A 27,172-nucleotide genomic window follows, 5' to 3' on the forward strand; every position below is an offset into this window, starting at 1 on the left:
CCGGGAAGAGCGCAATGATAATACCAACATGGGCCAGTGATGCGACGTCCTCCACAACTAGACTGAAGAACAAAAGGACAGCAACTTGTCTGTTCCCCTTCCCCGATTCCCCAACGCTGTTCCCTCCCGCAATTCCCCAATAAAATCTTGGGGGGAAAAAGAAAGAAAGTGGATGCTGTGGAGTGTGCTGTCCTTCTTTCTCTTCCTGCTGGATCCTGCTGGAATTTTTACACTCCTGGAATTCACAGATGTTTTTAATATTTCAGACCTTGAGAAACAGGCTGCCTTTAGTTTAGTCAGTGTGTTTTGAGCAGCTACTCTGTGGAAAGTGAATGTAGATAAATAAAATGTACTGCCTGCCTTTTTCCTGTGAGCGGTCTTCGCTCTGGGCTCCGTGACATCTCTCTGCAGTCAGAGCCTAGGTGTCAGCCCGTGCGTTATGTGGAGCTGTCTGCAGCAGAACCTTAGCCAAGTCTGGAGACAACCCTTGACACCTACCTCTGAACAGCTGAACTTTGGTTTTTGAAAGCAGCAAAAGAGAAGCAACTGTTCACGTACAAGGGATTCTCAGTAAGATTAATAGCTGATTTCTTCTTAGAAACCATGGAGGATAGAAGGCAGTGGGATAACATATTTAAAGTCCTGAATGGGGAAAAACAACAACAACAACAACAAAAAAAACTCAACCAAGAATTCTATATTTTGCAATACGACTCTTCAATAATGAAGGCGAAATTAAGATATTTCCAGATAAACAAAAGCTGAGGAAATTTGTTACCAGTGGACCAGCCCTACAAGACACACTAGAGTAAACCTTTCAGGCTGAAATAAAAGGACACGAGACAGTCATTTGAAACCATAAGAAAAATAAAAAACACTAGTAAAGTTTACCAGTATTATTGTGCTTTTGGTTTGCTTTGTAACTTCTTTGTTTTTTGTGATTTAAAAGGCAAATGTATTAAACAATAATTTTAAATCTATGATAATGGGCGTACAATACTTCAAGTAATCTGTGACAATAATAATATAAAAGGGGAGAGACATATATAGAAACAGAATGTTTGCATTCTATTGAAACTAAGCTCCTCAGACTGGATAATTTCAGTTGTCTTATTTTCAAGGTCACTGATCTTCTCTCTGCTCAAATCTGTTGTTCGACCCTCTATAACACAATTCAATCTAGATTGTTACAGGTTGCTAATAATTATAATCCGCAAGGTAAATACTAAGAAATTAACTTTAAAAATATACAGAAAAGGAAAGAAGGGAATCAAAGTGGCACACTACCAAGTACTACCAAATCAACCATATACAAAAAAAGTCAGCAATGGAAGAATTGAGGAACAAAAATCATATAAGACTTACAGAAAACAACTAAATAGCATAAGTAAATCCTTCCTTATTAGTAATCACATTAAATATAAGTGGGTTAACTCTCCTATTAAAAAACAGATTGACAGGGCCTGCTGAGTGGCGTATTGGTTAAGAGCTGGCTTGGGACGCCAGAGGGCCCCGGTTCGGATCCCACATATGAGGGCCAGTGACACTGCCCTCTACAGCTAAGATGCTGAACAACAGCTCAACCTGGAGCTGGGCTGCCGTGAGTGGCCAGCGATGGCGTAGGCTGCAGCCCCTGCTGCAGTGGGTTGCCATGGGCTACCGTGTGTAGCCAGCAGCCAGTGTGAGCAGCCAGCAGCCGCTGTGAGCGGCCGTCCAGAAGCCGGCAACTGGTCTGCCTCGCCCGGGAAGAGCGCAATGATGGTGCCAACTTGGGCCAGTGAAGCAACGTCCTCCACAAATAGACTGAAGAACAAAAGGACAGCAACTTATCTGTTCCCCTTCCCCCAATTCCCCAATAAAAATTGTTTTAAAAAAAAAAAAACCCAACAGATTGACAGATTAGATTTAAATGACAGAATCCATCTATATGCTATCTACAGGCCGTCTATATGCTGTCTACAAGAAACTTTAGATACACACTATACTTTGGATATAAGAACACAAAGAAGTTGAAAGTAAAAGGATGGAAAAAGATATTCTGTGCCTAACGAAAGAGAGTTGGAGTGGCTGTATCATTATCAGACATTTAATAGGTCATAAGAGACCAAGAAAAACATTGTATACTGATAAATGCTTCAACACATCAAGAGGATATAACAATTATAAACATATACACCAAACAACAGCCCCAAAATACCGGGAGTGCCAAAAGATGTACACAAGTGGACACTTTGGTCAATGTTGCTCAAGCAGTAGTTCACCATAATCAGAAGTGCCTGGACGCTGATGGTAACCACTTTGAGCACCTCTTGTCATTGCAGAAGTCAAACGTGACTTGTGTTTATCTTTTGTTATCGGTATATATTGAGTATTACAATTTTAAAAGAGTTTTCCTTTCTTAAAGTGTGTATATATTTTTTGGCACCCTCTGTATATGAAGCAAAAATGGACAGATTGAATTGAGAAATAGAGAATTCTCTAACAGTAGTTGAAGTACTTCAGTGGAGTACAGAACTCCACTTCTGAGAATGGGTGGAAGAACCAGACAAGATCAGGAAGGAAACGGGGGGCTTGAGCAATACTGTGAACCACCAAGTGGGCCTGACAAACATACATAGACACTCCACCCAACAACAGCAGAATACATATTTTTCTCAGGTGAACATGGAACATTCTTCAGGATAGACCACAAACAAGTCTTCATACATTTAAAAAGATTGGAATCGTAGAGTATCTTTTGCAGTCACAGTGGAATGAAACTAAAAATCAATAATAGAAGGAAAACTGGAAAATTCACAACTATGTGGAAATTAAACAGTACATCCTGAAACAACCAGTGGGTCAAAGAAGAAATCAGAAGGGAAATTAGAAAATACCTTGAGATGGTAAAAACAAAAACACAATATACCAAAACTTACGGGATGCAGTGAAAATAGTACGAAGGGAAACTTACAGCTGTGAAAGGGACTTGGGTCTCATATCTAGAATATATAAGAACTATAAATAAACAAGAATATGACAGTTGACCCAATTAAAAACACAGTCAAAAGAGTTGAAGAAGTGCTTGACAAAAGAGGATCTATCCAAATGGCCAAAAAGCATATGAAAGAATTTTCAGCATTGTTACACATTAAAACCACTGAGGGGTATCACTACCTCCTCTTCTAAATGGTTACAATTAGTTGGACTGACAGTATCAAGAGGTGGCAAGGATTTGGAGCAGTTGGAACTCCATCACATCCCTGGTGGGAACATAAAATTGTACAATTACTTTGGAAAACTGGTATTGCCTACAAAAGCTAAGCATATGTTTATTCTATAACCCAGAAATTTCATTCCAGGAACATACCTAACCGAAATGAGTGCTTACAGTCTGCAAAGGCCATATATAACAACAATGGTAATAGCTTTATTGTCACTAGCTCATACTGGACACAGCCACATGTACCTCGAATAGTAACTGTACTGTACGTAATCGGCTCACTCAATGGGAAAGTACAGATCTATGGAAAAGAACGATCTGCACGCATCAGTGTAGATGAATCTAACATATAATTGGAGTGAAAGCAGCCAGTTGCAGGAGTGCACAAGTGTTATCGATTATTTCATTTGTAAGCCATTTAAAAACAGGCAAAACTCATTTATGGTTAGAAGTTCTAATAGGAGTTTGGGGGGTTGCTCTTCACTGGGCGGGGGTCACAAGGCTGCCTTCTGAGGTTCTGGAAATGTTCTGTCGCTTGATCTAGGTAGTGCTTACACAGGGTTATGCATATGTCAGAATTCACTGTACTGTTTAAGATTTGTGCATTGTGCTAGCTAAAAGTTAATTCTCAAAAAAAAAAAAAAGTATTTTAAAGAAGTGAGACCGGAAACAAAATGCACGTCCATTTTTCAGCTTTTTAATGTAAGGCCAGGGTTTTTCCTTTGTGCATGGTGAGTCCACTGACTTCTGTTCAGCACAGTCGGGTGTGCACCACAGCCTCTGTGTGTTACACACAGTTTTCATGGTCTGTCCCTTCAAACTGGAACAGTTAGTTGCCCAGCAATCTGAATTAGGGTCCTTATCATATTTTCCCTCCGGTTTTTTGTTGTCTTATATTTCATTTGACAAGAAGTTTGTTTAGTATCTTGCCTTGTTATAGTTCTAAAAATCAGTCTATCTTATGAATTGGGCTTCCTTGTAAGCTCTCTGTGATTAAAAATGAGTTTGAAAAAATTATGATTGAGGTGGCTTCTAAGTTTCCTTCCAGCGCTGAAGTTTTATGATTCTAATATTTTGTACATTTGCACAGTCCTAGCAGGGACTGCATCACCCATCTTTTCCTAACTCCTCTCTCCTTTTTGTTCATCCCAGCTACCCACTGCTGAAACTCCCCTTGCCAGGAACAGGCCCCGTGGAGTTCAGCACCCCTGTGAAGGACTACGCGCCCCCACATGTGGCCTCTGACCGCAAACCAGGAGAGCCTAGCGAGCAGCCGGAGTGGGTAGGTGCTCAGCGTGTCGCTGAGGGAGCCCCAGGGGTTGGCTGAGGCACAGGCTCTGCGAGTGAGGGGGGTGAGCCTTTGATTGGTGAATACTTGCCCTTGAACTGCTTTGCAGACACCAGCCATATTTAGTTACACATTTAATGATAACCTGTTCTGAAAAGAAACACCAAGTGGCCCCCAAGTGTGACCATGCTAGGAAAACGGGGGTCTGTGGTGGTAGCCGTGGGCAGCTGGGTCTGGGTTCACATCCTGGGCTGCTCACACACGGTGCGTAGGCGCCGGGCAGGGCCCTGGCAAACAGGCCAGCTCCTCCTCGCTCCAGGGGGTCATGAGAACCAGCGACCATCCCTAGAGCAAGTCTTGTCCTCACAGCCTCGACACTCTCTAATGTTTGCAGTGTGCACCTGGTTTTTTTCACATCTGTTGGGTCCTCTTTTATCCTCACAATCCATTCAGGTAAAAAGTGCAGGGTTGGTTTTGTTTTTTTTTTCATCTCTTTTACAGTTTAGGAAGCTGGGGCCCGGAGGGATGCAGTGCCTGTTACTCAGTTTACATGGGGTCAGCACTGGGTTAGGACTGCAGGTCTCCTGAGCCCTGAACCTACTGCTTTTTCTGGACCATACTGTTCTCAGTGGCCTGTCACTGAGCTGAACACTGATGCGAACGAGGAAGAAACAGTGTCTCCGTTGAGGGCCTCAGGTGCCGGACCTGACTCACCGTAACTCCGGACTCGTTATTCGGAAATCTTACAAGCATGATTAGCTAGTCTCTAAACCTTTTACCTGCCAGGTGACAGGCGGGGCGTCTCCCTGCACCTGTTGTGCTTTGGTCTCATGGATGGTGCCGGACTCGCTGAGTCTGTTGTTGAGGAGGAAACCACAGCTCAGGGGCCAGCGCTTCCTCTCCCACCGCCTCCCGACACTCCTGGCACATCCTTTCCTGTATCTTTTTCCAGTAATGTAGCAGCCAGGTCACTCGTTATAAATATGGCTCTACCGTTGCTGAAATAGACACGTCACTCACTGGTGAGATAGGTACGTGCGAAATTGCACGTGGTATCAGTGGGAAGTACCCAGCCGGCTTAACGGGACTCTGTCCCTGAAGGTCAGAGGGCGCATGGTCCGATGCTAGCAGGAACCAGTTCTGTAACTTGGGCCCCAGCCGGACTGACCGTGCGACCTTCTTGGCTCACACCTCTCACCTTCATTGACCCCTTGATGCAGTTGTACCACCTAATGGAAGTCGTGGCTCCCAGTCACAGGAAGGTGCTCTTTCTTTGTGGGTGTTCTGTGACTGGTAGATTTCACGGCCTGATCTCTAATGACATCAGGAGGGTTTCTTGTTTGCTCAAACTTAGTGCCCTCCTTTGGTCTGAGATGGTCATAGTGAGTGGGTGTACAAAATAACTTGACGTCTCAGGAATCAGAGGAGTGTCTGTTTTCTCTCTTTCTGATTGGAGCCCCCATCCCCTGAAGGGTAGAGAAGGAGACCCAGGCCTCGGTGCAGTCACCTGGTGTCATACAGCTCAGGGGTCAGTTATCTCGCCTCCATTGACTGTCCATGATAAAAGTGCAGCTCAGCGATGCAAGAATGGTAAGGATGACTTTAGTTATAAGGAACAGAAAACTCAACCCAAACCAGCATAAGCAAGAAGAGAATTTGGGGCTTAGAACTCACAGCCAGGGGCAGGGTGACTCAAGGACAACCTGGTTTGGGCCTGAGAAGGAGTCCGTCTCTCAGCTCTGGGTCAGCTCTGCTCGTGGTCTCCCTGAAACAGGCTCCAGCAGCTTCAGCTCCATGTTCTTGCCACATCCGGGCCAGTAGAGGGCGGAAGGGTAGGTGCCCGGTTGGCTCTGAATGGCGTTACCTGCTTGTACCCATCCCAGATCCTGTGGCCGAGAAGACTGCTTTGTTGATTGGTGTCATCACCAGGCTGGGAATGAAAGAGGATGGTTTCCAGAGGAGTTAGGAGGCTTGGGCACTGGGCAGCACAGCGCAGGTACCTGCCCCACAAGGACCCAGTGTCCTCCATTCCCTGTTCCTTCCTTTATTCAACACGTTTATTGCATGTCTGCAGCAGTATGACCTAGGGGACACACACAGCCTCCCTGCCCCCAAGGAGATCCCAGTCTGGTTGGGAAGAAAAGACAAAGATGTCAGTTTAAAATAAATGCAATACATGTCAAAGGGACAAAGGGGCCACCTGGAAGAGCTCCCAGCAGCTGACGCTGGAAAAAAATATATAGTTTGTAACAAAATAAAGTAGTATTGATTATAACCCAAAATGTAAAACAAATATCTTAATCCGTATGATTGAATAAATAAGTACGTGGGAGAATAGACCTGAGCAAAAAATTCTAAAGAGTTTCTGCAGATATCACCTTTCCCTGAAAATAAGATCTAACTGGAAAATAAGCCCTAGTATGATTTTTCAGGATGCTTGTAATATAAGCCCCACCCCAAACATAAACCCCAAAGATCGTCAGCCAGACATGACTGTTTGAATAAATGTCAATTTTTGTACATGAATAAATGACTAAATGTAGATTGTTGGAGCAAAAATTAATGTAAGACCCGGTCTTATTTTCGGGGAAACACGGTACTTGGCCCTCATGGAGGTATAACTAACCGCCCTTCCATAAGTGTGGGCTGTGCGTGGTGACTTCCTTCCAAAGAGGACAGTATGGCGGGGAGGAAAGCCACTTGCTGACAGCCACCTCTTCAGCAGGCTGAGCAGTGTCTCCATCAACAGTGAAAAGTCAGGTGGACAGTGGGAGCCCTTGCTGTGTGACAAGAAGGGCGCTGCACCTCCGTGGCCTTTCTCCCAAGCCCGTATCCCAGTCTAATCTTGAGAAAAAGATCGGATGAATCCCAGTTGAGAGATTTTCTACAAAATACCTGACCGGCACTCTCAAAATTGCCAAGGTCATTAAAAACAAGGAAAGTCTGAGAAATTGTCTCAGGAAAACTAAGGAAACCAGATTTCCTTTTTACCTACTGTCCTTTTTCTCTCCCGAGATCCTGACCTGGGTACCACGTTGCATTTAGCTTATGTCTCCTGAGGCTTCTCTTGGCAAGGGATTTCTCAGCCGTTCCTGTTTTTGATAACCTTGACAGTTTTGAGGAGTGCAGGTCAGGTATTTTGTAGAGTGTCCTGGGTGGGATTTGTCTGTCATTCTCTAGATTAGATGGGGTTATGGGGTTTTCGGAGGAAGATTGTGGAGGTGAAATGTCATTCTTTTCACATCCATTAATCTCCTAAATTATTTTTTAAATTTCTGTACACTAAAGTTCAGTTTTGTTCTGTAGAGTTCTTGGTACTGTAGGGTTTTTAAAAAGGCCTTTCTAATAGCTGTGTAGAGCAATCTCATTGTGGTATTAATTTGCATTTTCCAGATGACTAATGTCAAGCGCTTAACTGTAGTTGAATATCTTCCTTTGTGAAGTATGTGTTTAAATGTTTGCCCATTTTGAATTCAGTTGTTTTGATTTCTTAATTGAATTGTAATTCTTTCTGTATGCTGGAGATGACTTTTTCTATATAGCTCTCTGTCTCCCCTTTTGCTGAAGTGTCCCCCCGTGGGATGATGGCTGCACCCACAGTTGCACCTTTCTGTGGCCTCCAGGGAGGACTCAGTCAGCTCTGCCAGGCCCTGGGCTCTGAGTTAGGCCCGCCCTGTGTTGGACTCACTGTCATCAGTGGCCTTGAGGGCTAGGGGGAGGGCAGTTCCCTTTAGGAAGGGGGATGTTTTTGCAAGAGGAAGAGAAGAGCAAAGCAAAAATTATAGACTTTCCATTTCCCAGATGTGTGACCTGGGGCATGCCACTTACCACCTTTGCCTTGTCTCCACACTCTTGAAATGGGATAATAATTATACCTACATTATACATTGCCATAGGGTTAAGTGAAAGAATGCGGAGGTTTAGTGGGTGCGTGGCCTATCACTTACATTCCACAAATGTTTGTGGTTATCACCATTGTCATTGATCAGATCTGGCCAAAGCTGGGAGGCAGAGAACGAAGATTGCGCTTGCACTGCCCTTGGGTGTGCACCAGGCCTGCACTCCTTGCCCTTTACCCTTAGCTCTGATGTCAGTCTCTCCAGGAAGCCTTCCCAGCTCTCCTGCAGATGTGTACCCTGCTTCCTCTGTGCTCTGTATCATATTTCATTCAAATTTGTATAGTCCAATGTTTCGTACGTAGTAGGTAGGTGCTCAAGTAAGGTTCCTTGTTGAATAAAGAAATAGCACGGCTTATTGAGGAAACAGGGAGTGTGAAGTGAGGCATTTTTCTTGCAGCATGGTAGGTGGGACCACGTTGAATCCTGGACTATGGAGTTTAAACCTTAATTCTGCAGGCAGTGAGAAGTCATTCCCTTAGAGGCAGTGGTGATCAGAAGATCAATCTTATTGAACTCAGAGAAACTTGGAGACTGAGTTGATGATGCCTAGGTGAAGGGTAGGGGAGGATATGAAACGGGGTGGAGGGATTGATTGTAAGGAGATACCAAATCCAATCTTAATAGTTTCAAGACAGAATGATGTAAGTAGATGTGACTAGCATGTTTTTGGCCAGCTCCTTTGCTGGATGGTTACGTGCGGGTGGGCCTCACAGCGATCTGTCTGGTGAGGTTGGAGAGCTCCGCTTCCCTCAGTGAGGAAGGGCGGGCTGGCGGGTGTTGAGACAGCCAGGCTGGAGCTAGAAGTTGAAACCAGGTGGCTCCCCTGAGCCTGCCCTTCCCCCGCTGGGCAAACCCCAGCCTGCCCAGGGCTAGAAGACAACAGTCAGGGGCCCTGTCTCCCAGAAGAGCTGAGTGACCGGCGTCCTCTGTATCCTTTCAGAAGGGAGCCCAGCGGTATCAGTGGACAGGTAAAATGCCTAGGGCTCTAGGTTGCTCTTTCAAAATGTGAAGGAAGGATTGTGTTTTTAAAAACAACAAAACCTAAGCCTGAGGTCTCCTGCACTGGCCTGGCTCCCCTAGACCAGGTCACCACAAAACCTGACGCTCATGCAAGCCCTGCTTGGGGTGGCTGGGCTTCCAGGGCCAGCATTGCTGTTTGTGTTGCCTGGGCCTGGACACAGGGTTTCCATGGAGCCCTGTTCAGGGGTCTCGTCGTGTGAACACTGGTGGTCACGGGTCCCCAGAACACAGCTTCCGTCCTGCACTGCTTGTGCTGGGCCTTTCCGTCGTGTCCTCACGTGGGGACTCACGTGGTTTAGAGCTACCCGGGCAGGTTGGCTATAGAGGAAAACACAGGCTTGGGCACTGGCCAGCCCGGGCCTTCATGTGGCTCTTGCCTGTCAGCTGTGTCCTCGGACACATCCTCTTATCTCTCTGAGCCTTGGTCTTCTTATCGGGGGCCTCTAGTTTAGAGTCTCACAGGCTGACGGGGGCTCTGCTTCCAAGCTCACTCAGGCAGCTGCAAGGCACAGGCGCCTTGCAGGCCGCTGCGCTGGGACTTCATTTCTCGCTGCGAGTTGGCTGACGGCCCTCTCAGTTTCTTGCCGCGTAGAACTTTCTGGAGCAGCTCACAGTATGGCGACTCCATCCGAGGAGTAGCTCCAAAATAGCGGGGCAGCGGAGGAGCCGTAGTCTTTTTTCTTCCAGTTATTTTTTTGCGGCAAAATACCCACAATATAAAATTTGCCATCTTAACTATTTTTACGTGTGCAGTTCAGTGGTGTTAAATACATTCACGTTGTTGTGCAGCCATCACCAGCGTCTGTCCCCATCAGTCCTTTTATCTTGTGAAACAGAAACTCTGTATCCGTTAAACAATAATTTCCCATCACCTGCTCCCTCAGCCCCATGTAACCACCATTGTACTTTTAGTCTCTATGAATTTGACTGCTTGGGTACCTCATGTGCATGGAACCACTTACATCTGTTTTCTTCTGACTGGCTTATTTCACTTAGGGTGATGTCCTCAAGGCTTATAGTCTTTTGTAACCTAATTTCAGACATGACAGCTCATCGCTTTTGCTGTATTCTGTTCTTCAGAAGCAAGTCACCAGGTCCAGCCCCCTCAAGGGGGGGTTACACACGGGCACCAGGAGGTGGGGATCATTGGGGCCACAGCCTCCACCTAGTGAGGGGACATCCCTCTGTGCCCACGGGCATCTGGACTCCACTGGCCCCTGTGCTCCCTCTGTCCCGCACCTCAGATAGTGCGTGTCATCTGTTTCCATGTCTGTTTCTCACTTGAATTCATCAAGTAGGAGTTATGATAGGGCCCAGCACAGTGAGTGGAGGGCCCTGCCCCCGGCCCTGGCCACCGTCTCGTGCCTGCCCGCCTGCCTTCCAGCCGCCAGCGTCTGCATCTCATTTGTCAGAGGATTTATGGCCCAGAAGGCCCAAGAATTGGTGGCCCTAGGAGCAGCCCTCAGCCAGTGACTGCAGGAGCTGGTAGGTAATAGCTCACTCCCCTCTCCAGGTGGGGTCACTCAGCTAAACCCACTTCTCCACAGAGGCCACTTGCGCAGTAACGCCCTTTGTTGGCTGCCTCCCCTTCCCTGCTCGTGGCCCTCCTCCCCTCCCTGTGTTTCCTGCACCCCCAAATAAACCACTTGGCTTAGGGGCTGCTGCTGGGAATGATGAGAGCTAGGCCGGTGCCTGTTGAATAAACCAGCGTAAGGGAATTTTGATGCCTAGAAGAGGCAGGCTGAGGGCGCGGATGTTGGATATGGGTTTGATACAGTCGTATCAAATGACGGGACCAAGATCTCGAAAGAGTTGGAAAGATGTGGGATAGCTGCTTGGAAAGTTCCGTCGGAAGTCGGTGAGGATGCATGGAGCCGGCAGCAGAGGGGGGTCCAGTCAAGGCTGAGCGAGGCTGGGCAGGAGGAAGCTTACCAGCTGGGCAGTGACAACAAATGAGCAGTGGACTTGACCCAGGACTGGTGGCAGGTCATAGGAGAAAGAGGTGTCTAAGGCAAAGGGGTTACATATTCCTGAGAAAACCTGATGAAAGCCACAATCCTCTCCCTTAAAAATGACGATGGTGGTAATAATATATGCACCGCCAAGCAGAAATCTGAGTAAATTTGGGGAGCAGGGTGTTCCTAGAACTCCTGGTACTATCCCTGGAGCCCAGAAAGAGAGCTCTGATTCTCAAGTATGTTCACTGGTACTTTGTTGAAGTGGTGGCCTGAATGGCCTTGGCTGGGACAGGGAGCCTGGGTGGGCAGGGGGCTGGAGATGGCCTGGAGCACCAGGGAGCTGTCGTGCCTGCAAACTGACTCAGAGCTCAGCTGCACAGGCTCAGTGGGCCTGAGGGGGAGGGGGAGAGTCCGAGAAGAGCAGGGGGCAGAGGAGGTAGTACGTTCAGAATCCCAGTCTGTGTGCAATGGGAACCAACCCTGGGCTGGAGGCTCCACTGCGCCATGCTGTCCCTGGGTGATGTACTGTGTCCTTCACAGGGTTTGCAGATGATCGTCTGGGAATGGCTCTCATTGTAGAGCTGTTGGGCTCTGGGCGGCTCCTCTCCCTCTCAGGCCCATGTGATGTGTTGAGTTGATGAGCTGCTGTTTGGGTCAGAGCTTGTGGCAGCCAGCGCCGCCCAGGTACCTCTGTACCTCCTGGCAGCTTCTGGAGGGCTGAGTCTGGTGCAGAGGACAAAGTGGGTGAGGCCTTCTGTCCCCAGAGCCTTCGCCGGGACACGGCTTCATAAATCTGAGCTTCACAAAGGCTCAGGGGGTTGCTTCAGGTTGCTCCTTGGCACCCAGGGGGCCAGGAGGCCTTATCTTGCAGTGTGTTCAGCATCGTGACCCCTGCTCGTGCGATATCCTGGAGTAGGGCATCATCGAGTGGCGAGTGGCTAAATGGCCTTCCTTTCATCTGCATAGCTGCCCTTGGTGTCCTGATTGCAGGCAGGGGTGTAGCCCCCTCAGCCCTCAGCCTGCGCCTCGCAGTGCGTCATGGCTGTGGGCAGTCTGTCTCTGTCTGCACTTGGATGACACTACAACTCCAGGGCCATCTTCCAGGGCACTGCTTTTGTCAGCGATACTCGCGCTTTTCCTGGTCAGCTGGTTAAAATCCAGACAGCTCCGTCAGGCGTCCTCCTAGCCACCTGTCACTCCAGCTGCCATTGGTTACTGCCCCTGTATGCTGTGCAGGCTGGCTGTGCTCCTCAGAGGCCCTCCCTGCCCCGCTGCCACCAACCCTTCCCTGTCTCATGGCTCCACTCAGCGCCTCCCCTGGCCGCAGCCCTGCTACGCTAACCTGTACCTCATTTTGGGGGTGCTCCCTGACACATCCATCACTGGCAGTTATTCCTCGCCTGTCACACGTGTGAACACTTTGGTCACTTAAGTGCCTGTTGCTAGCCTTTTAAGGGCCCACGATAAGTTCTAGTGGGAAAAGCGTGACGTTCAGTGAGGAGACCTGGGTTTGCGTCCTTGCACCACCCTGCTCGAGTTGTGAAACCCTAGGCAGTCACCTTGCTTCTCATAGGAGAGTCGTGGGGTCAGTGAAATGATGTGCCACAACTGTTTATTGCTGAGACTTCCATTTACACTTAATCTCTGCATGCTGTTTATATACCTGTGTAGGAATGTGTGTCAGTGTGGTGTGTGTGCGTGTGCATGTGAGTGGGAGTGGTGTGCGAATGTGCCTGCATCTTCATGATGCTGTGGGGGGAATGTCATTATCCCCCTTTCATGATGAGAACATTGAGACTCAGAAGTTGCAAACATTTGTAAGACCATGCAGTTGGAAAGTGGGGATTTAAAATAGGGTCTTTTGGGGCCGACCAAGTGGCTCAGTTGGTAAAGAGCACAAGCTCTGAGCAACAGGGTCACCGGTTCGATTCCCACATGGGCCAGTGAGCTACGCCTGAGCTGAGCTGCTGCTGAGCTGCCAACAGGTGGCAGGATGGCTCAGCTGGTGAGAGCATGTGCTTCTAGCAACAAGGTTGCTGGTTCGACTGCCACATGGGATGGTGGGCTACGCCCACCTGCAACTAAGATTGAACACAGCACCTTGAGCTGAGCGGCTGCGAGCTAACAACGGCCGGCCAGATGGCGACTGGACTTGGAACTGAGCTAGCTGTGCCCTCCACAGCTAAGATTGAAGGACAACAACTTTACTGTTCCTCTTCCCCAATTCTTCAACACTGTTCCCTTCCCCAGTTCCCCAATAAAATCTTTAAAATAAATAAATAAAATGGAGTCTTTGATCTTCAAACCCTGCTGATCTGCAAGTGCCAGAACCAGGATCAATAAGACTACTCACACCCTTTTCGGAGGGATGGCCTGCTGTAAGGTCAGCAGGTGTTTTCCATAAAGAGCTAGATGGTGGAGGTTTTAGGCTTCCTGGGTCAGGGTCTCTGCCGTGAGTGTGTGAAAGCAGCCGTGGACAGTACGAGTAGAGTGGGCGTGGCTGTGTCCCAGTAAAACTGGATTCAGAAAAGCAGGCGCCAGGCTTGATTTAGCCTGTGGGCCACAGTGTGCTGACCCTGGTCTACTGGGAAATGTGTAGGAAAGCGGTTCATAAATGGGAAAAGAAACGCCCGTTGTCGACGCCTTCATTTTTGAAGGCCTGTCCCTTGGGCCGCGTAGTGGATGCTCAGTATGAATTCTGGACCCATGTGTCTCCATCCTGTGCTGAGCTGACCTAGCTCCTCCTCCCCTATTTCTTCTGCAGTATGTGGGTGCCCCGGTGGCTTATGTCCAGCAGATCTTTGTGAAGTCGTCAGTGTCTCCCTGGCACAAGAACCTCCTGGCAGTAGATGTGTTCCGCTCCCCTCTGTCCCGAGCCTTCCAGCTGGTGGAGGAGATCCGGAACCACGTGCTGCGAGACAGGTATCGTTCCAAGGGACCCCAGCCCCCTGAATCCCATTCTGAATCCCATGAGGACGGCAGAGAGGGTGCAGTCCTCAACTCCATTGAGCCACCCAGCTCTACAGAAATCGAACAAGTGAGAAGGCTGGTGGGGGAGCCAGCTTTGCATCTGTCAGCGTCCCGTAGGTCCACTGTGGCTGCATTCCCCCTGGACCTAGGCAGATGGCACAGATAGAGCCCTGAGCTTTGTCCTCAGGTGTCAGACAGAGGTGTCCACTGGGCCGACCCTGTGACGAGCTGAGAGCCCGTTGACTTGTGTCACCAGTGGCTTCCTGCCGAGGGGTTATGATGTGTGAATGTAATTGAGGTGGCCGTGCTGATGAGAACAAGCTTTACCTGGAGATGCGCTTCTGGAACCCCAGCCGGGGTGCTGCTCCCCAGCCCACCCGTGGGTCTCGGGGGGATGCTGACTTCAGCTAGCAGAAGGTGTTGATGGGCATTTTGGTGAATTTCCACCCTATCCACTCTGCCTCTTGAATTAGTTCAGGTGTTTTAGTGGGTGGGGCTCTGCGTGCTCCCAGAACCGGCCTCTCTTCAGAGGTGACCAGCCTTTGGGCCTGTTGGAAGGTCAGACAGCCACACGATGGTTGTTGACCGCCTGGCAGAACTTTCCCTGGCTGCCCTAATCCTCGGGCTCTTTGCCAGGCATCTGGGAACTTGATGACAGGGTTCCCTATCTGTGCAGTAGGCCTGCCCTGTGCTGGCAGACACAGCACATGCCCCGTCCTGTTTCCTGCACAGCTCCGGGACCAGGAGCCTGGAGGAGGTATGCCTGCAGGTGACCGACCTGCTGCCCGGCCTCAGGAAGCTCCGGAACCTTCTCCCTGAGCATGGATGCCTGCTGCTGTCCCCTGCCAACTTCTGGCAGAATGACCGGGAACACTTCCATGCGGACCCTGACATCATCCGGACCATCCACCAGCATGAGCCCAAAACCCTGCAGACCTCAGCCACTCTCAAAGGTACCCTCAGGGCGGCTTCCTGAGGACCCGTGAGGGCGCCTGTCAGCCACCATGTCCTCTTAGATGGGTGCTCTGGCAGATCGGGGGTCAGCCCTGTTTTCTGAGGGTGGCAGTGAGGAGGGGTCCGCGATAGCTCTCCAGCACCTGTGGGTTTCTTTGTGCAGACCTGCTGTTTGGCGTTCCTGGCAAGTACAGCGGGGTGAGCCTGTACACCAGGAAGAGGATGGTCTCGTACACCATTACCCTGGTCTTCCAGCGCTACCATGCCAGGTAAGGCCGCCGGCGTGTGGGGCTCCTGCCTGGACTGTGGAACGACATGAGGCTCAGAGTAATCCCCGTGCTGGTTTCGAGTGTCCAGAGTGTCCCTGGGAACTTGCGGTGTTCAGGCTTCCTGTTGAAACGTTTTTAAGCCTTAGACTGAAGGCTGCTTCTGTGCACATTTGAGTGGGATTAATAGTAATGGATTAAGCTGGGGCTGGCCAGTAGTGTTCTGGTACCCGATGGGTCTCTCTGGAGCCTGGGGCCGGGTCCCTACTGGGCACCACTGCTGAGCCCCGTGTGGCCTCGAGGCCTTCCCAGCAGAGCACTGCAGAGCAAGGGCACTTGCAATTCCCCCTGTCAGCTCTCCTGGACCCTCGGCAGCCGAGTGGTGTGCTGGATGAAGGGCTGCTGAGGAGGGAGTGGGGATGCCCGAGGCAGCTCTCATTCTCCCAGCGCCCCTGGACGCTGGGGAGAAGCTGACCCACCACAGAGAGGGAGGCCCTGATGGGCCCCCTTCCAGGGATTGCCTTTGTCCCTGGACCAAGAGGGACAGCCCGTGTGCCCCCCGCCCCGTGACCAGGTTCCTGGGCAGCCTGCGCGCCCGCCTGATGCTCCTGCACCCCAGCCCCAACTGCAGCCTCCGGGCGGAGAGCCTGGTCCACGTGCACTTCAAGGAGGAGATTGGCATCGCTGAGCTCATCCCCCTCGTGACCACCTACATCATCCTGTTCGCCTACATCTACTTCTCCACACGTAGGTCGCGGCGGGAGGCTGGGCCTTCTCCACGCTGAGCAGGCGTTTCCCACTCACGGCTCCGCTGCCTTTGGAGGAGGCTTGGGCGGAGACGTGGGACACACCCTGTGGTCCCGGACGCTGGGGCCTCGTCCCCCAGCAGTCCCAGGGGCTCGGGTGGGTCCAGGGCTCCTTCGGCGTCTCAGGAAAAGACCCAAAGACATGCTGTGTCCCTGAGACTGGGACGTGGCCATGGCTGTCCTCCTCTTTGGTTAAACCAGGGACTTTCCATTCCTCGATTGTCAGGGCGCACTCTACTCCTGGCAGCTCCGCCAAGGGCCTGCGTGCCGGAGTCTGGGGACGTGCTGCCCTAATGTGCCCTTTCTGCCTATAGGCAAGATCGACATGGTCAAGTCCAAGTGGGGGCTGGCCCTGGCCGCCGTGGTCACAGTGCTTAGCTCGCTGCTCATGTCTGTGGGGCTCTGCACACTCTTCGGCCTGACGCCCACCCTCAATGGCGGGTAGGTCCCCAACACGCTCCACTGGGCCACAGAGCCCTGTACCTCGGGGTCTGCCCTGGGCTGGACACTTGCTGTTACCCATATCTTCATGCTGTGATTTTGACATTTAAGAGGTATATTTTTTCCTCTTTAAGTTACCTGGCTTGTATTCATACATATGTATATATAGTGTATAAATATATAAAATACATATGTAGTATGTGTGTGTAGTATGTGTATGTCCATACATGTATATATTTGTGTATATGGGGAACTGTTTATATATGGGTACAAGTGTGTGTGTATGCATGGATGTATACGGCTCTGTCTTGCATGTGTGTGTATATGGATGTGTGTGTTTATATATTGTATATACACAGGCATACTGCTTCTTGATGGCATAAACCGCAGGTGATGTGAGAGAGAAGGATACATCTCCCTTTTTTACTATTAAAACATTTAAATGCCTAACAAAATAGTTAGGGTTTTAGAGTAAGCTTTTTATAAGATTAAAGCATCCTGTATAATCGGTCACCTTTCCATTGGTGTCTGCTCCCCCTGCTGTTTTTCTGAATCCTGGGCTGGAAGGCTTCCCCGGGTTTGTCCTCAGGCTTCAGTCCCCTTGGCTGTGGCGAGGCCCTGCCCACCTGTCCGTACTAACCCGCTGGCCTATCCCCTACCTCGGCCTGTCAGGCTGGTTGCAGGAACAGCGATGTTGTGTTTTCTGTTACTTCCCTTGCTCACAGAACACCTGCTCCCTTGTTTGAACCTGACAGTGCTAACCCCGTTCCCTCATAGCCGAGCCCGCATCTCCACTGCTGCACAGCAGCCATTGCCCTGGTGAGCTTCACCGCGGCCGTGTTCCCTGTGCACAGACCTCTCTCAGTCCGTCTAGCAGTGTGAGCCTGTCGCCTCGGGCAGCTCGCAGAGTTTTCTTAAGAACAGCTCTCTGCAGAGGTGCGTTGGGCTTTAGGCTGGTCTCGTGGCTCTGCTGCCAGTCCTAGTGGCTTGGCCTGGAGTGCTGCCAAGGGGCCTTGCCTGTGGTCATTTCCTCTGGCCAGCAGTCTGGTGTGGGAAGGACAGGGATAGGTGCTTGGGCAGCGGGCAGCAGGGGCCTCCTCCGGCCCTCTTCCCACTGTACTGGAGAGATGGAGATGGGGGGCAGTTGCCAGCCACTTGGCCTGAAAGCTGAGTGCTGTGTAGACAGGGGCCCTGTGGGGGGATGGTGGGGCTTCTGCCCTGTGCTGGTGGGAGCCACGTCGCAACCTCCACCACAGGCTGCAAACCCCATAGCCTCCCCGGGCCCAGACCTGTTGAGAATGAGCTGTGTTGGGGACTGTCCTCCGCCCTGTCTTCACCCTCGCCCTCTCTGTCCCCAGCGAGATTTTCCCCTACCTTGTGGTGGTTATTGGGCTGGAGAATGTGTTGGTGCTCACCAAGTCCGTGGTCTCGACCCCTGTGGACCTCGAGGTGAAGCTGCGCATCGCCCAAGGTAACGGGAGGGGGGGGGAGTGGGGGTGGGGGCGGCTGTGCTGCGCCTCCTCCTGTTCAGGAGCCTCCTTGCTCTGGCCCCAGCGTACTAGGCGGTGGCCACCAGGTCCTGGCAGCTTGTTAGCATGTGCCCTGAGGGACTGGTCGCCGGCCTGGGCTTTGTCCAGGTTCATGTGTCAATAAGAAGACAAACCAGACAGCTGGGGGCTCAGGTATCTGGTGGCCCCTTGTCCAGGCTGCACCTGGTGATATCTCCTCCTGCCTGACTCCACCCCAGCAGGCCTGGGGCTGCTCACTTCAGAAAAAGCCCCCGTGGCCTCAGTGGCAGGAGCTGGGGATCTGGGGCTCTGAGGAAACAGCACCACAGGCCCGGAGGTCTGGACTCTTGCACCTCCCACTCCCCGCCCACACGCATGGGAACGGGGCTGGGGCTGACCTGTGAGCTTCTGCAGGGGGGCAGGCCCCACCGATGTGCAGTTTCAAGGGCACGCAGGGCAGTGGCCCTACCCACTGGGTGCTCACAGCCCCACACTGCGACCATGATAGTGGGGGCCCGGGGGCTCACCAGCGGGAGGGACTTGAGGGAGAATGTGGCTGGCTCTTCTGTCCCTGGAGCTATTCTGCCACGTGGCAGGCGGGCCTGTCGTCCCATGCGGACCACACAAGAAGAGTGCGTGGAGGTTGGATGTGCTGGAGCAGGAGGCACTTGTGTCTGCTCGTCTCAACACCCCGCTTCTCCTCTGATGGCTCCAGCTCTCCCTGCACCTTCCTAGCCCCCCTCCTGCAGCAGCTGTGCAGTGATGGCAGCATCTGGGAATCCAGAGACCAGCAGTCCCGAGGGTTGGGGCATTGGGGGAGTGGCTGCCTCAGAAGGCTGGGTGCCCTCCCCGTGTCTCTGCCCCCTGAGGACCACGAGGCTGTGTGCACACGTGGTGGACAGAGGCCGTGTGCTGGCCCCGTGGCCCTGTCTTCTGCAGGCCTCAGCAGCGAGAGCTGGTCCATCATGAAGAACGTGGCCACAGAGCTGGGCATTATCCTCATCGGCTACTTCACTCTCGTGCCCGCCATCCAGGTAAGGCGCCCAGGCCCCCCCGCTTGGCTGAGTGTGGGACCAGCTGCTGGGTTCCCCAGCTGTGCAGCCATGGGGCACCCCTACCTGTGAGATGGGACCCCTCTGCTGCCAGGACGGTTGTTCCTGTGCACAGAGTGCTCACGAGATGGAGCTCCCAGCCAGGCAGGCAGGCATGGCCTGTGACCCTGTCCTCTTACGCTCTCATTCAGCCATGTGGCAGGAGGGGCTCAGTGGAGGAATTCCCAGTCAGACTTGGTTACCCCTTTCTCAGGCAGAACATGGTGGACCAGTTCAATGAACTGGTCCACCCCTCACCACAGGAGGGTCACCACCCATTGCCCAGAGGGGCCTCTGCTCTTGGCAGAGTGGGGCTGTGAGCAGAGGTGGAGGTGGGCCTGCCCTGAGTCGGAAGGCCAGACTACTGCCGACTCTTCTGGGAGGAGTTGCACGAAGGGCTGATGCATCACCTCTGGGCCCTCACCCAGGGCTGACGGGCCTGCCGCGCTGTGGGGAGAGCAGAGAGCACGGCGCTCCAGGCCCTTCCCCCAGATGGCCTCTGCAGAGGGCTTTCGCAGGCACAGTGCAGTCTTGGGACATTAGAGCTGACATGGCTTGGGACAGGGCCACTGGGCCACCATATGCTAGATGGACCCCTCATCTTACCCCAGACCTGAGTCGAAGCCGGGGTGATGTGCCAGAGACCTCAGGCAAGGGCAGGGGAGGAAAACAACTTAAATCTGAGAAAATTCCACCTACCAACAGCTTGGGAAGCAGCGACCACCCCTTTTCAGTTTTAGGACAGAGTTACGTCCCTCTGGCCTCTCCCTCCCTTTATGAATCCAGGGCAGTCGCTGGCCAGGGACCTTTCTGAGAGCCCCGTATGGTGTCAGGCCTGGGCTCTGGGTAGGTGCCAGTCCACGGCAGGGGAGCGGGGCCCCGGGATCAGCTTTCCAGCTAGGGGAGAGCACCCACCCTTCAGCCTGACTGGATCAAGGTGCAAGGGGTCTCTGCTGCCCTCTGGTGGGGAGGCGGGGCGCCACGGGCACTGCCCCTCCTTGGCTGCTCCGAGTCAGAACTAGGCTTCTGTTTATCTCTGCTGTGTGCTGCCTGTCACTGCCCTGCAGATGCTGAGGTGCCTGCAGGAGAGGACGGCTTCTCTAGGGTGCTGGGCCATGAGGTCATGGCTCCCCTTGTCTGCTCTGGTTCCAGGAGTTCTGTCTCTTTGCCGTCGTGGGCCTGGTGTCTGACTTCTTCCTTCAGATGCTGTTTTTCACCACTGTCTTGTCCATTGACATTCGTCGGATGGAGGTAGGAGTGGGCTGAGCCCTGCCCCGCCCTCCTCCTCAGCCCTGGGTGTACTCAGGGATCTCTGGGTGAGAGGTACAGACCTCGGGCAGGGGCCGTGGCCCTGTGTGGGTAGCCCCTGGACAGCAGCCTCGGGCCCTGACTACTATGCCTCCAACAGCTGGCGGACCTGAACAAGCGGCTGCCCCCTGAAGCCTGCCTGCCCCCAGCTAAGCCAGTGGGGCGGCCGGTGCGCTTCGAGCGGCAGCTGGCTGTGCGACCGTCCACACCTCACACCATCACACTGCAACCATCCTCCTTCCGAAACCTGCGACTCCCCAAGAGGCTGCGCGTCGTCTACTTCCTGGCCCGCACCCGCCTGGCACAGCGCCTTATCATGGTACCTCCAGCCCCTGCCCTGCCCTGCCCTGCGAGGGCCGGCACTCAGCTCCCTCTCAAATTCTGTACTTTGCCTTGGAGGTGGGGGGTGCTCCTCAGGCCCTAGCGGCCCCATGAAGCCTGGCTTTGGGAAGCTGCCCACCACACCCTCCTGTCCAGACCCTGGTGGCTTCTGAGGTGATAAGCCTGTCTCGGGGAGAAGCAGCCCAGTTAGTCAGGTAGAGGAGCAGTCATCTCCCAGAGTGCCCCAGGACAGAAACCTGCTAGACGTGCTCTGGGATGGAGCCAGCATTGTTCCCCGAGTCAGGGCTCAGCGGCTCTTGTGTAGTGTCTGCTGGGTGGCTGCAGGCCCACAGCGCCTTTCCCAGGGAGTAGAAGGGAGAACGGAGCAAGGCTGAGGCCCTCAGGACTAGGACCCATGGGTGTGTCTGGAGCAGGTCAGGCGGCAGGCCCTCTGGCCAGGCTGACCTTGGGAATGCTAGCGCTTTCTGGTCCCAGCTGAGATGGGGAGGTTCTTCATCAAACCTAAGGGTGCCGCTCCACTTCTCGGCCAAGAAACCTAAGCCCTGACCGTGGAAAGTGAACTAGGTGCCCCCAGTGGCAGCTGGCCCCTGCTGATAGTGGGAGGACTTGGAGAGTCAGAGGGAGGACGGGTTGGGATCTGCGTCCTCTCCCACCCCCAGGCCTGAGGGCCCTGTGTGGCCTCTTGGCATGAGGGCCAAGGGTGCGGGGGGTTGGGGCTGCCCTTCCCCCCCCAGAGGCACCGCTGAGTACCCGATGCCCCATGTAGGCTGGCACCGTTGTCTGGATTGGCATCCTGGTGTACACAGACCCAGCAGGGCTGCGCACCTACCTCGCTGCCCAGGTGACAGAGCAGAGCCCACTGGGCGAGGGCGCCCTGACTCCCATGCCTGTGCCCAGCGGCGTGCTGCCCGCCAGCCACCCGGACCCTGCCTTCGCCATCTTCCCACCGGATGGCCCTAAGTTACCTGAGAACCATACGTTGCCAGGAGAGACGCCCGAGTCTGGGGGTCCGGTAGAGGGTGTCCATGACAGCCCAGTCCCAGAGGTAACCTGGGGGCCTGAGGACGAGGAACTTTGGAGGAAGTTGTCATTCCGCCACTGGCCGACGCTCTTCAGCTACTACAACATCACACTGGCCAAGAGGTGAGCTGGGCTGTGCCAGCTGCCGCCTCCCCGCCAGGTGTCAGCTCACTGTCCTCAGAGCATTCCTTCCCGCTTAAAAGGAAAACCCAGTGGTTTGAAGTGTTTCCTAGCTGCACTGTAGTGATGGCTGCTTGGGTGCTGGTGTCTGGGACAGAGCAAGGTTGGGTGCCAGAGCTGGGCTGGGAGGGGCCTCCTGTGCTCCCACCACCCATTTGGGGAAGACTTCCGGGGAGGGTGGTCTTGGAGTCTGGCAGGCTGAGTCCTGTGTGGTGAGGGGACGGGGGTGCAGCAGGGACCCTTCCTAGGGCATCCTGGCTGAGGCCGCCCACTGCCTGCTTCCAGGTACATCAGCCTACTGCCTGTCATCCCGGTCACGCTCCGCCTGAACCCGAGGGAGGCCCTGGAGGGGCGGCACCCTCAGGATGGCCGCAGTGCCTGGCCCCCGCCGCAGCCCAGGCCCGGTGGGCTCTGGGAGGCCGGCCCCAAGGGGCCAGGTGTGGCACAGGCCCACAGAGATGTCACCCTGTACAAGTAAGGCCCGCGAGGGAGGGGCTGCCGGCAGGAGGGGCCTGGGCGTGCCTGACCATGTCCTTCTTGTGCAGGGTGGCAGCGCTCGGCCTGGCTGCAGGCATCGTCCTTGTGCTGGTGCTACTCTGCCTCTACCGTGTGCTCTGCCCGCGCAACTACGGACAGCCTGGCGGTGGGCCTGGCCGGCGGCGCCGTGGAGACCTGCCCTGTGACGACTATGGCTACGCACCACCTGAGACAGAGATCGTGCCCTTGGTGCTACGTGGGCACCTCATGGTGAGTGCAGCAGGGGTGGTGGGAATGCCAGGGCCAGGCTGCGCCAGTGCCTGTGCCCATGGCCTACTGTGTCCCCACAGGACATCGAGTGTCTGGCCAGCGATGGCATGCTGCTGGTGAGCTGTTGCCTGGCGGGCCATGTGTGCGTGTGGGACGCACAGACTGGGGACTGCCTCACACGCATCCCGCGCCCAGGGTAGGTGCTCGTCCCCGCCTGTCCCCCACCCCACTGCACCCTGCTGTCCTTGCCACCCTCACCCTGCCCTCCTGGTCCTTGTAGGCAGCGCCGGGACAGTGGCGGTGGCAGCATGTTTGAGGCTCAGGAGAGCTGGGAACGGCTGTCGGATGGTGGGAAGGGCGGCTCAGAGGAGCCTGGGGACAGCTCTCCGCTGCGGCACCATCCCCAGGGTCCTCCACAGCCTCCCCTCTTTGGAGACCAGCCAGACCTCACCTGCTTGATCGACACCAACTTCTCAGCACGGCCGCGGCTGTCAGAGCCCACTCAGCCCGAGCCCCGGCACCGGGCTGGCTGTGGCCGCACTCGTGACAACCAGGGATATGACTTCAGCCGCCTGGTGCAGCGAGTGTACCAGCAGGAGGGGCTGGCTCCCAGCCACGCACCGGCCCTGCGCCCACCCTCCCCTGGGCCCACACTGCCCCAGGTCCCTGAGGACGAGGGGGGCTCTCCTGAGAAGAGCTCCCTGGCCCTCTCCTGGGCCCCCAGTGCTGACGGCTCCATCTGGAGCCTGGAGCTGCAAGGCAACCTCATCGTGGTGGGCCGCAGTAGCGGCCGGCTGCAGGTGGGCAGGGGACTGGAGCGGCGGGGCCGTGGGCTTCTCGAGCCCACAGGTGCTCACGGCCTCTGGGCTTGCAGGTGTGGGACGCCATCGAGGGCACACTACGCTGCAGCAGTGAGGAGGTCTCGTCGGGCATCACGGCCCTCGTCTTCCTGGACAAAAGGTGAGAGTGCCAGGCTGCCTTCCTCAGCCCAACACCCGACCTTCCTGGCCAGGCCACACACTGAGGTTTGAATACTGCCTCCCTTTCACTGGTGTGTGACTCGACTTCCCTTCTTAGCACCTAGCCCCACACCTGTGAGCAGCAGATAGTCCACCTCGATGGGAGGGGTGGTTAACAGGTGTGAAGTACTTAGACTCAGGCCTGGCACACTTCTCTTCAGGATTGTGGCTGCCCGGCTCAACGGTTCCCTGGATTTCTTCTCCTTGGAGACCCACACTGCCCTCAGCCCCCTGCAGTTCCGAGGTCAGAGGGGCCGGACAGGTGCCTGCAGTCTGTGGGGGTGGAGTGCAGGGGCTGACTGCAAGGTGTCTTCTCAGAGGTCCCTCACTTAGCCTGTTGTCTCCAGGGCAAGGCGGTTCTCCCACATCCCCCATGTACAGCAGCAGTGACACGGTGGCCTGTCGCCTGACCCACACAGTGCCCTGTGCACATCAGAAACCCATCACAGCCCTGAAGGCTGCCGCTGGGCGCCTCGTGACTGGGAGCCAAGACCACACACTGAGAGTGAGTGCTGGCCGTTTCTTGGGCGCTGGGGTGACCTAGCAGAGGGGATGGGGAGCGTTTGGGGTCAGTCAGGGTGCGGCTGGAGGTGGCCTAGATGAACTGGGATTTCCAAAGTGTCATTTGGAAAAACGTGAGACCATTCCTGCCCCAGGTGTTCCGTCTGGAGGACTCGTGCTGCCTCTTCACCCTGCAGGGCCACTCGGGGGCCATCACAACTGTGTACATCGATCAGGTGAGGGCTCAGTGGTGGGCTGTGGCGGGTGGCACAAGGCCAGGCCATGGCCCGTGTTTCTGACTCCTGGCACCTTCTGGGAAGCAGAGTGAGGAGCCCCACCCCCCAGGACACCCTTGTAGACAACGGTTTCCGCCAGTGACCCCACTCCCTGGGCCTGTTCCCCTAGACCATGGTGCTGGCCAGTGGAGGACAAGATGGGGCCATCTGCCTATGGGACGTGCTGACTGGCAGCCGGGTCAGCCACATGTTTGCTCACCGTGGAGATGTCACCTCCCTCACTTGTACCACGTCCTGTGTCATCAGCAGTGGCCTGGATGACCTTATCAGCATCTGGGACCGTAGCACAAGCATCAAGCTCTACTCCATTCAGCAGGTAGGTAGGTTGGGGGCCATAGGGCTCTCTGTGTTTCAGGGAAGGACTCAAAGCACTGAGCTTGTCATGTGTTTGTCTCTAGGACCTGGGCTGTGGTGCAAGCTTGGGTGTCATCTCAGACAACCTGCTGGTGACCGGTGGCCAGGGCTGTGTCTCTTTTTGGGACCTAAACTACGGGGACCTGTTACAGACAGTCTACTTGGGTAAGAACAGTGAGGCCCAACCTGCCCGCCAGATCCTGGTGCTGGACAATGCCGCCATCGTCTGCAACTTTGGCAGTGAGCTCAGCCTGGTGTACGTGCCCTCTGTGCTGGAGAAGCTGGACTGAGGGGCGCTTTGGAGCCAATGCACTGGACATAGACTGGGGGGAGTAGCTAAGTCTTCTGGAAGCTGCCTCAGGACTATTATATTAAACTTTTTAAAAAATCACATCTACCAGGGCCTTGTGAGCCACTTGTGTTGTCCCCTAGAGAGCTCCTGTGTCACTTGTGTGCCCCTCCCCACCCCTAAACCTCTAGCCTTCGGTTAGACCCTTCCCAGCTCAGAGCTGCTCCACCATACAAGCTGCGTCTGGGGACAGGAACAGGGAGGACTTCCTAACCACTTCAGAGGTGTGGAAGCCAAGGGTGACCTGTGTTGTCATCCCGCCCATCCATGTCCAAGCTCATGGAAAGCACCAGGCTCCGGCTCCCTCCCTGAGGCAGCAACGGGCAGACACACTGGCCACAGAACAGGTTGGTTTATTCAACAGCAAAGAGCTGAAAAATGTCAGGTCCCACAAAGGAGCAGAATGTGACCCAAGGCCCGCGATACAGCTCCACCCCACAGGGGTGTGGGCCGAACCAGGGAGGGCTGAAGGCAGCAGGAATGGGAGGAGGAAACCAGGCCCACCTCGAGGCCCTCCTGGGCACGGCAGGAGATGATGTAGTGTAAGGACCAGGTGGGCACAGCCTGGTCAGGTCTTGTTGAGTGTCCACAGTGGATCCAGAAGGCTGAGGGGGTCGTCAGAGGGCCGGGCGGCCCGCAGGCCCTGCCCATTGTGGGTCTGCAGGAAGTTCTGCTTGCTCATCCGCTGCTTTCCTCGCAAGGAGCTGTCCAGCGAGAAGGCCTCAGGGGTGAGGGAGGCCAGCAGCTCCAGGGAGGAGGAGGGGGGTCCCAGGTTGGGCGCCTCAGGGACTGGCTGCTCCTCCTCAGGCTGGGGGGGCTCTGGCAGGGGTGAAGAGAGAGGGGGTGGGGACGAGGATGGGAGCTGGGTCGACTCCGGGAGGCTGGCTGGTGGTAGGCCTGGGGGCTCCACAGGGCCTGGCAGGCTGGCAGCTGGCGACTCCAGGCCCCCAGGAGGCCGGATGCTGAGCTTGGCAATAGTGGCCTGGATGGAGCTGATGGGCACGTCCCCACCGAGGACCAGGTCCTGGGAGTCCTGAGGAAGGTGATTCTGAACAGGCAGAAGAGGGTGAAGACCGGGGCTCACAAGGCTGTGGCTGTCCTGCTGCAGCCCCAGGTTTCCCTCCTCACCTTCTGGATGAGGCCTGTGCCAGCCACGGGCTTGCACGGCAGGAGCACGCCATGGCGCTGCAGGACCTGCTCCACATGTGTCACCACTGCCTCATGGCAGAACCTGAGGTGCAACTGCAGGACACCCATGCGTCAGCTGGGCAGCCGTCCCCCAGGGCAGTACCCGTCCCCGCCCACCCCCTTGCCCTCACCTTCTCCTGCAGCATGTGTTTCCTCTGCTGCCGCATGTGCCGCACCAGCCGCGGCAGGTCCGGGAGCCCGTTCCCGGCCTCCACCTCCTGCACAGCCGCGTACAGCAGAGCGAAGGCTCCCGTGCGGCCCACCCCAGAGCTGCGGCAGGAAGGGGCGTAAGGCCGAGGCTCCCAGACAAGGACGCCCCTGCAGCCGCCCCTCCCCCACCCTACCTGCAGTGCACGACGATGGGCGTGTGCAGGGGCCGCTGGTGCAGGTAGTGCGCGTGCACCTCCTGGATGAAGCGCAGCAGGTTGCCGGGGCTGTCGGGCAGGCCTCTGCAGGGGCGGGGCT

General features: G+C 54.5%; 2 protein-coding genes across 2 annotated transcripts in view; one reads left to right on the plus strand and one right to left on the minus strand.

The window, feature by feature from the left end:
• SCAP (SREBF chaperone) overlaps nt 1-25,563 on the plus strand; it is a 56,828-nt gene extending 31,265 nt beyond the window's left edge. The window contains exons 3-23 of the mRNA XM_019632548.1: nt 4,355-4,484; nt 14,132-14,289; nt 15,070-15,290; nt 15,455-15,560; nt 16,132-16,304; nt 16,678-16,804; nt 18,163-18,275; nt 19,252-19,346; nt 20,556-20,654; nt 20,812-21,030; nt 21,820-22,196; nt 22,539-22,727; nt 22,799-23,000; nt 23,081-23,196; nt 23,281-23,800; nt 23,875-23,960; nt 24,181-24,263; nt 24,367-24,524; nt 24,676-24,756; nt 24,926-25,132; nt 25,215-25,563. Of these exons, the coding sequence (XP_019488093.1) occupies nt 4,355-4,484; nt 14,132-14,289; nt 15,070-15,290; nt 15,455-15,560; nt 16,132-16,304; nt 16,678-16,804; nt 18,163-18,275; nt 19,252-19,346; nt 20,556-20,654; nt 20,812-21,030; nt 21,820-22,196; nt 22,539-22,727; nt 22,799-23,000; nt 23,081-23,196; nt 23,281-23,800; nt 23,875-23,960; nt 24,181-24,263; nt 24,367-24,524; nt 24,676-24,756; nt 24,926-25,132; nt 25,215-25,460 (3,706 nt within the window). The 3' untranslated portion in view covers nt 25,461-25,563. The remainder of the gene's footprint in view (nt 1-4,354; nt 4,485-14,131; nt 14,290-15,069; nt 15,291-15,454; nt 15,561-16,131; nt 16,305-16,677; nt 16,805-18,162; nt 18,276-19,251; nt 19,347-20,555; nt 20,655-20,811; nt 21,031-21,819; nt 22,197-22,538; nt 22,728-22,798; nt 23,001-23,080; nt 23,197-23,280; nt 23,801-23,874; nt 23,961-24,180; nt 24,264-24,366; nt 24,525-24,675; nt 24,757-24,925; nt 25,133-25,214) is intronic.
• Nucleotides 25,564-25,852: 289 nt separating this feature from the next.
• PTPN23 (protein tyrosine phosphatase non-receptor type 23) overlaps nt 25,853-27,172 on the minus strand; it is a 28,811-nt gene continuing 27,491 nt past the window's right edge. Inside the window, 4 exon segments of the mRNA XM_019632533.1 lie at nt 25,853-26,567; nt 26,648-26,761; nt 26,839-26,977; nt 27,052-27,156. Of these exon segments, the coding sequence (XP_019488078.1) occupies nt 26,088-26,567; nt 26,648-26,761; nt 26,839-26,977; nt 27,052-27,156 (838 nt within the window). The 3' untranslated portion in view covers nt 25,853-26,087.

This window comes from Hipposideros armiger, unplaced genomic scaffold, assembly GCF_001890085.2.
Source record: "Hipposideros armiger isolate ML-2016 unplaced genomic scaffold, ASM189008v1 scaffold_18, whole genome shotgun sequence".
Classification (NCBI taxonomy): domain Eukaryota; kingdom Metazoa; phylum Chordata; class Mammalia; order Chiroptera; family Hipposideridae; genus Hipposideros; species Hipposideros armiger.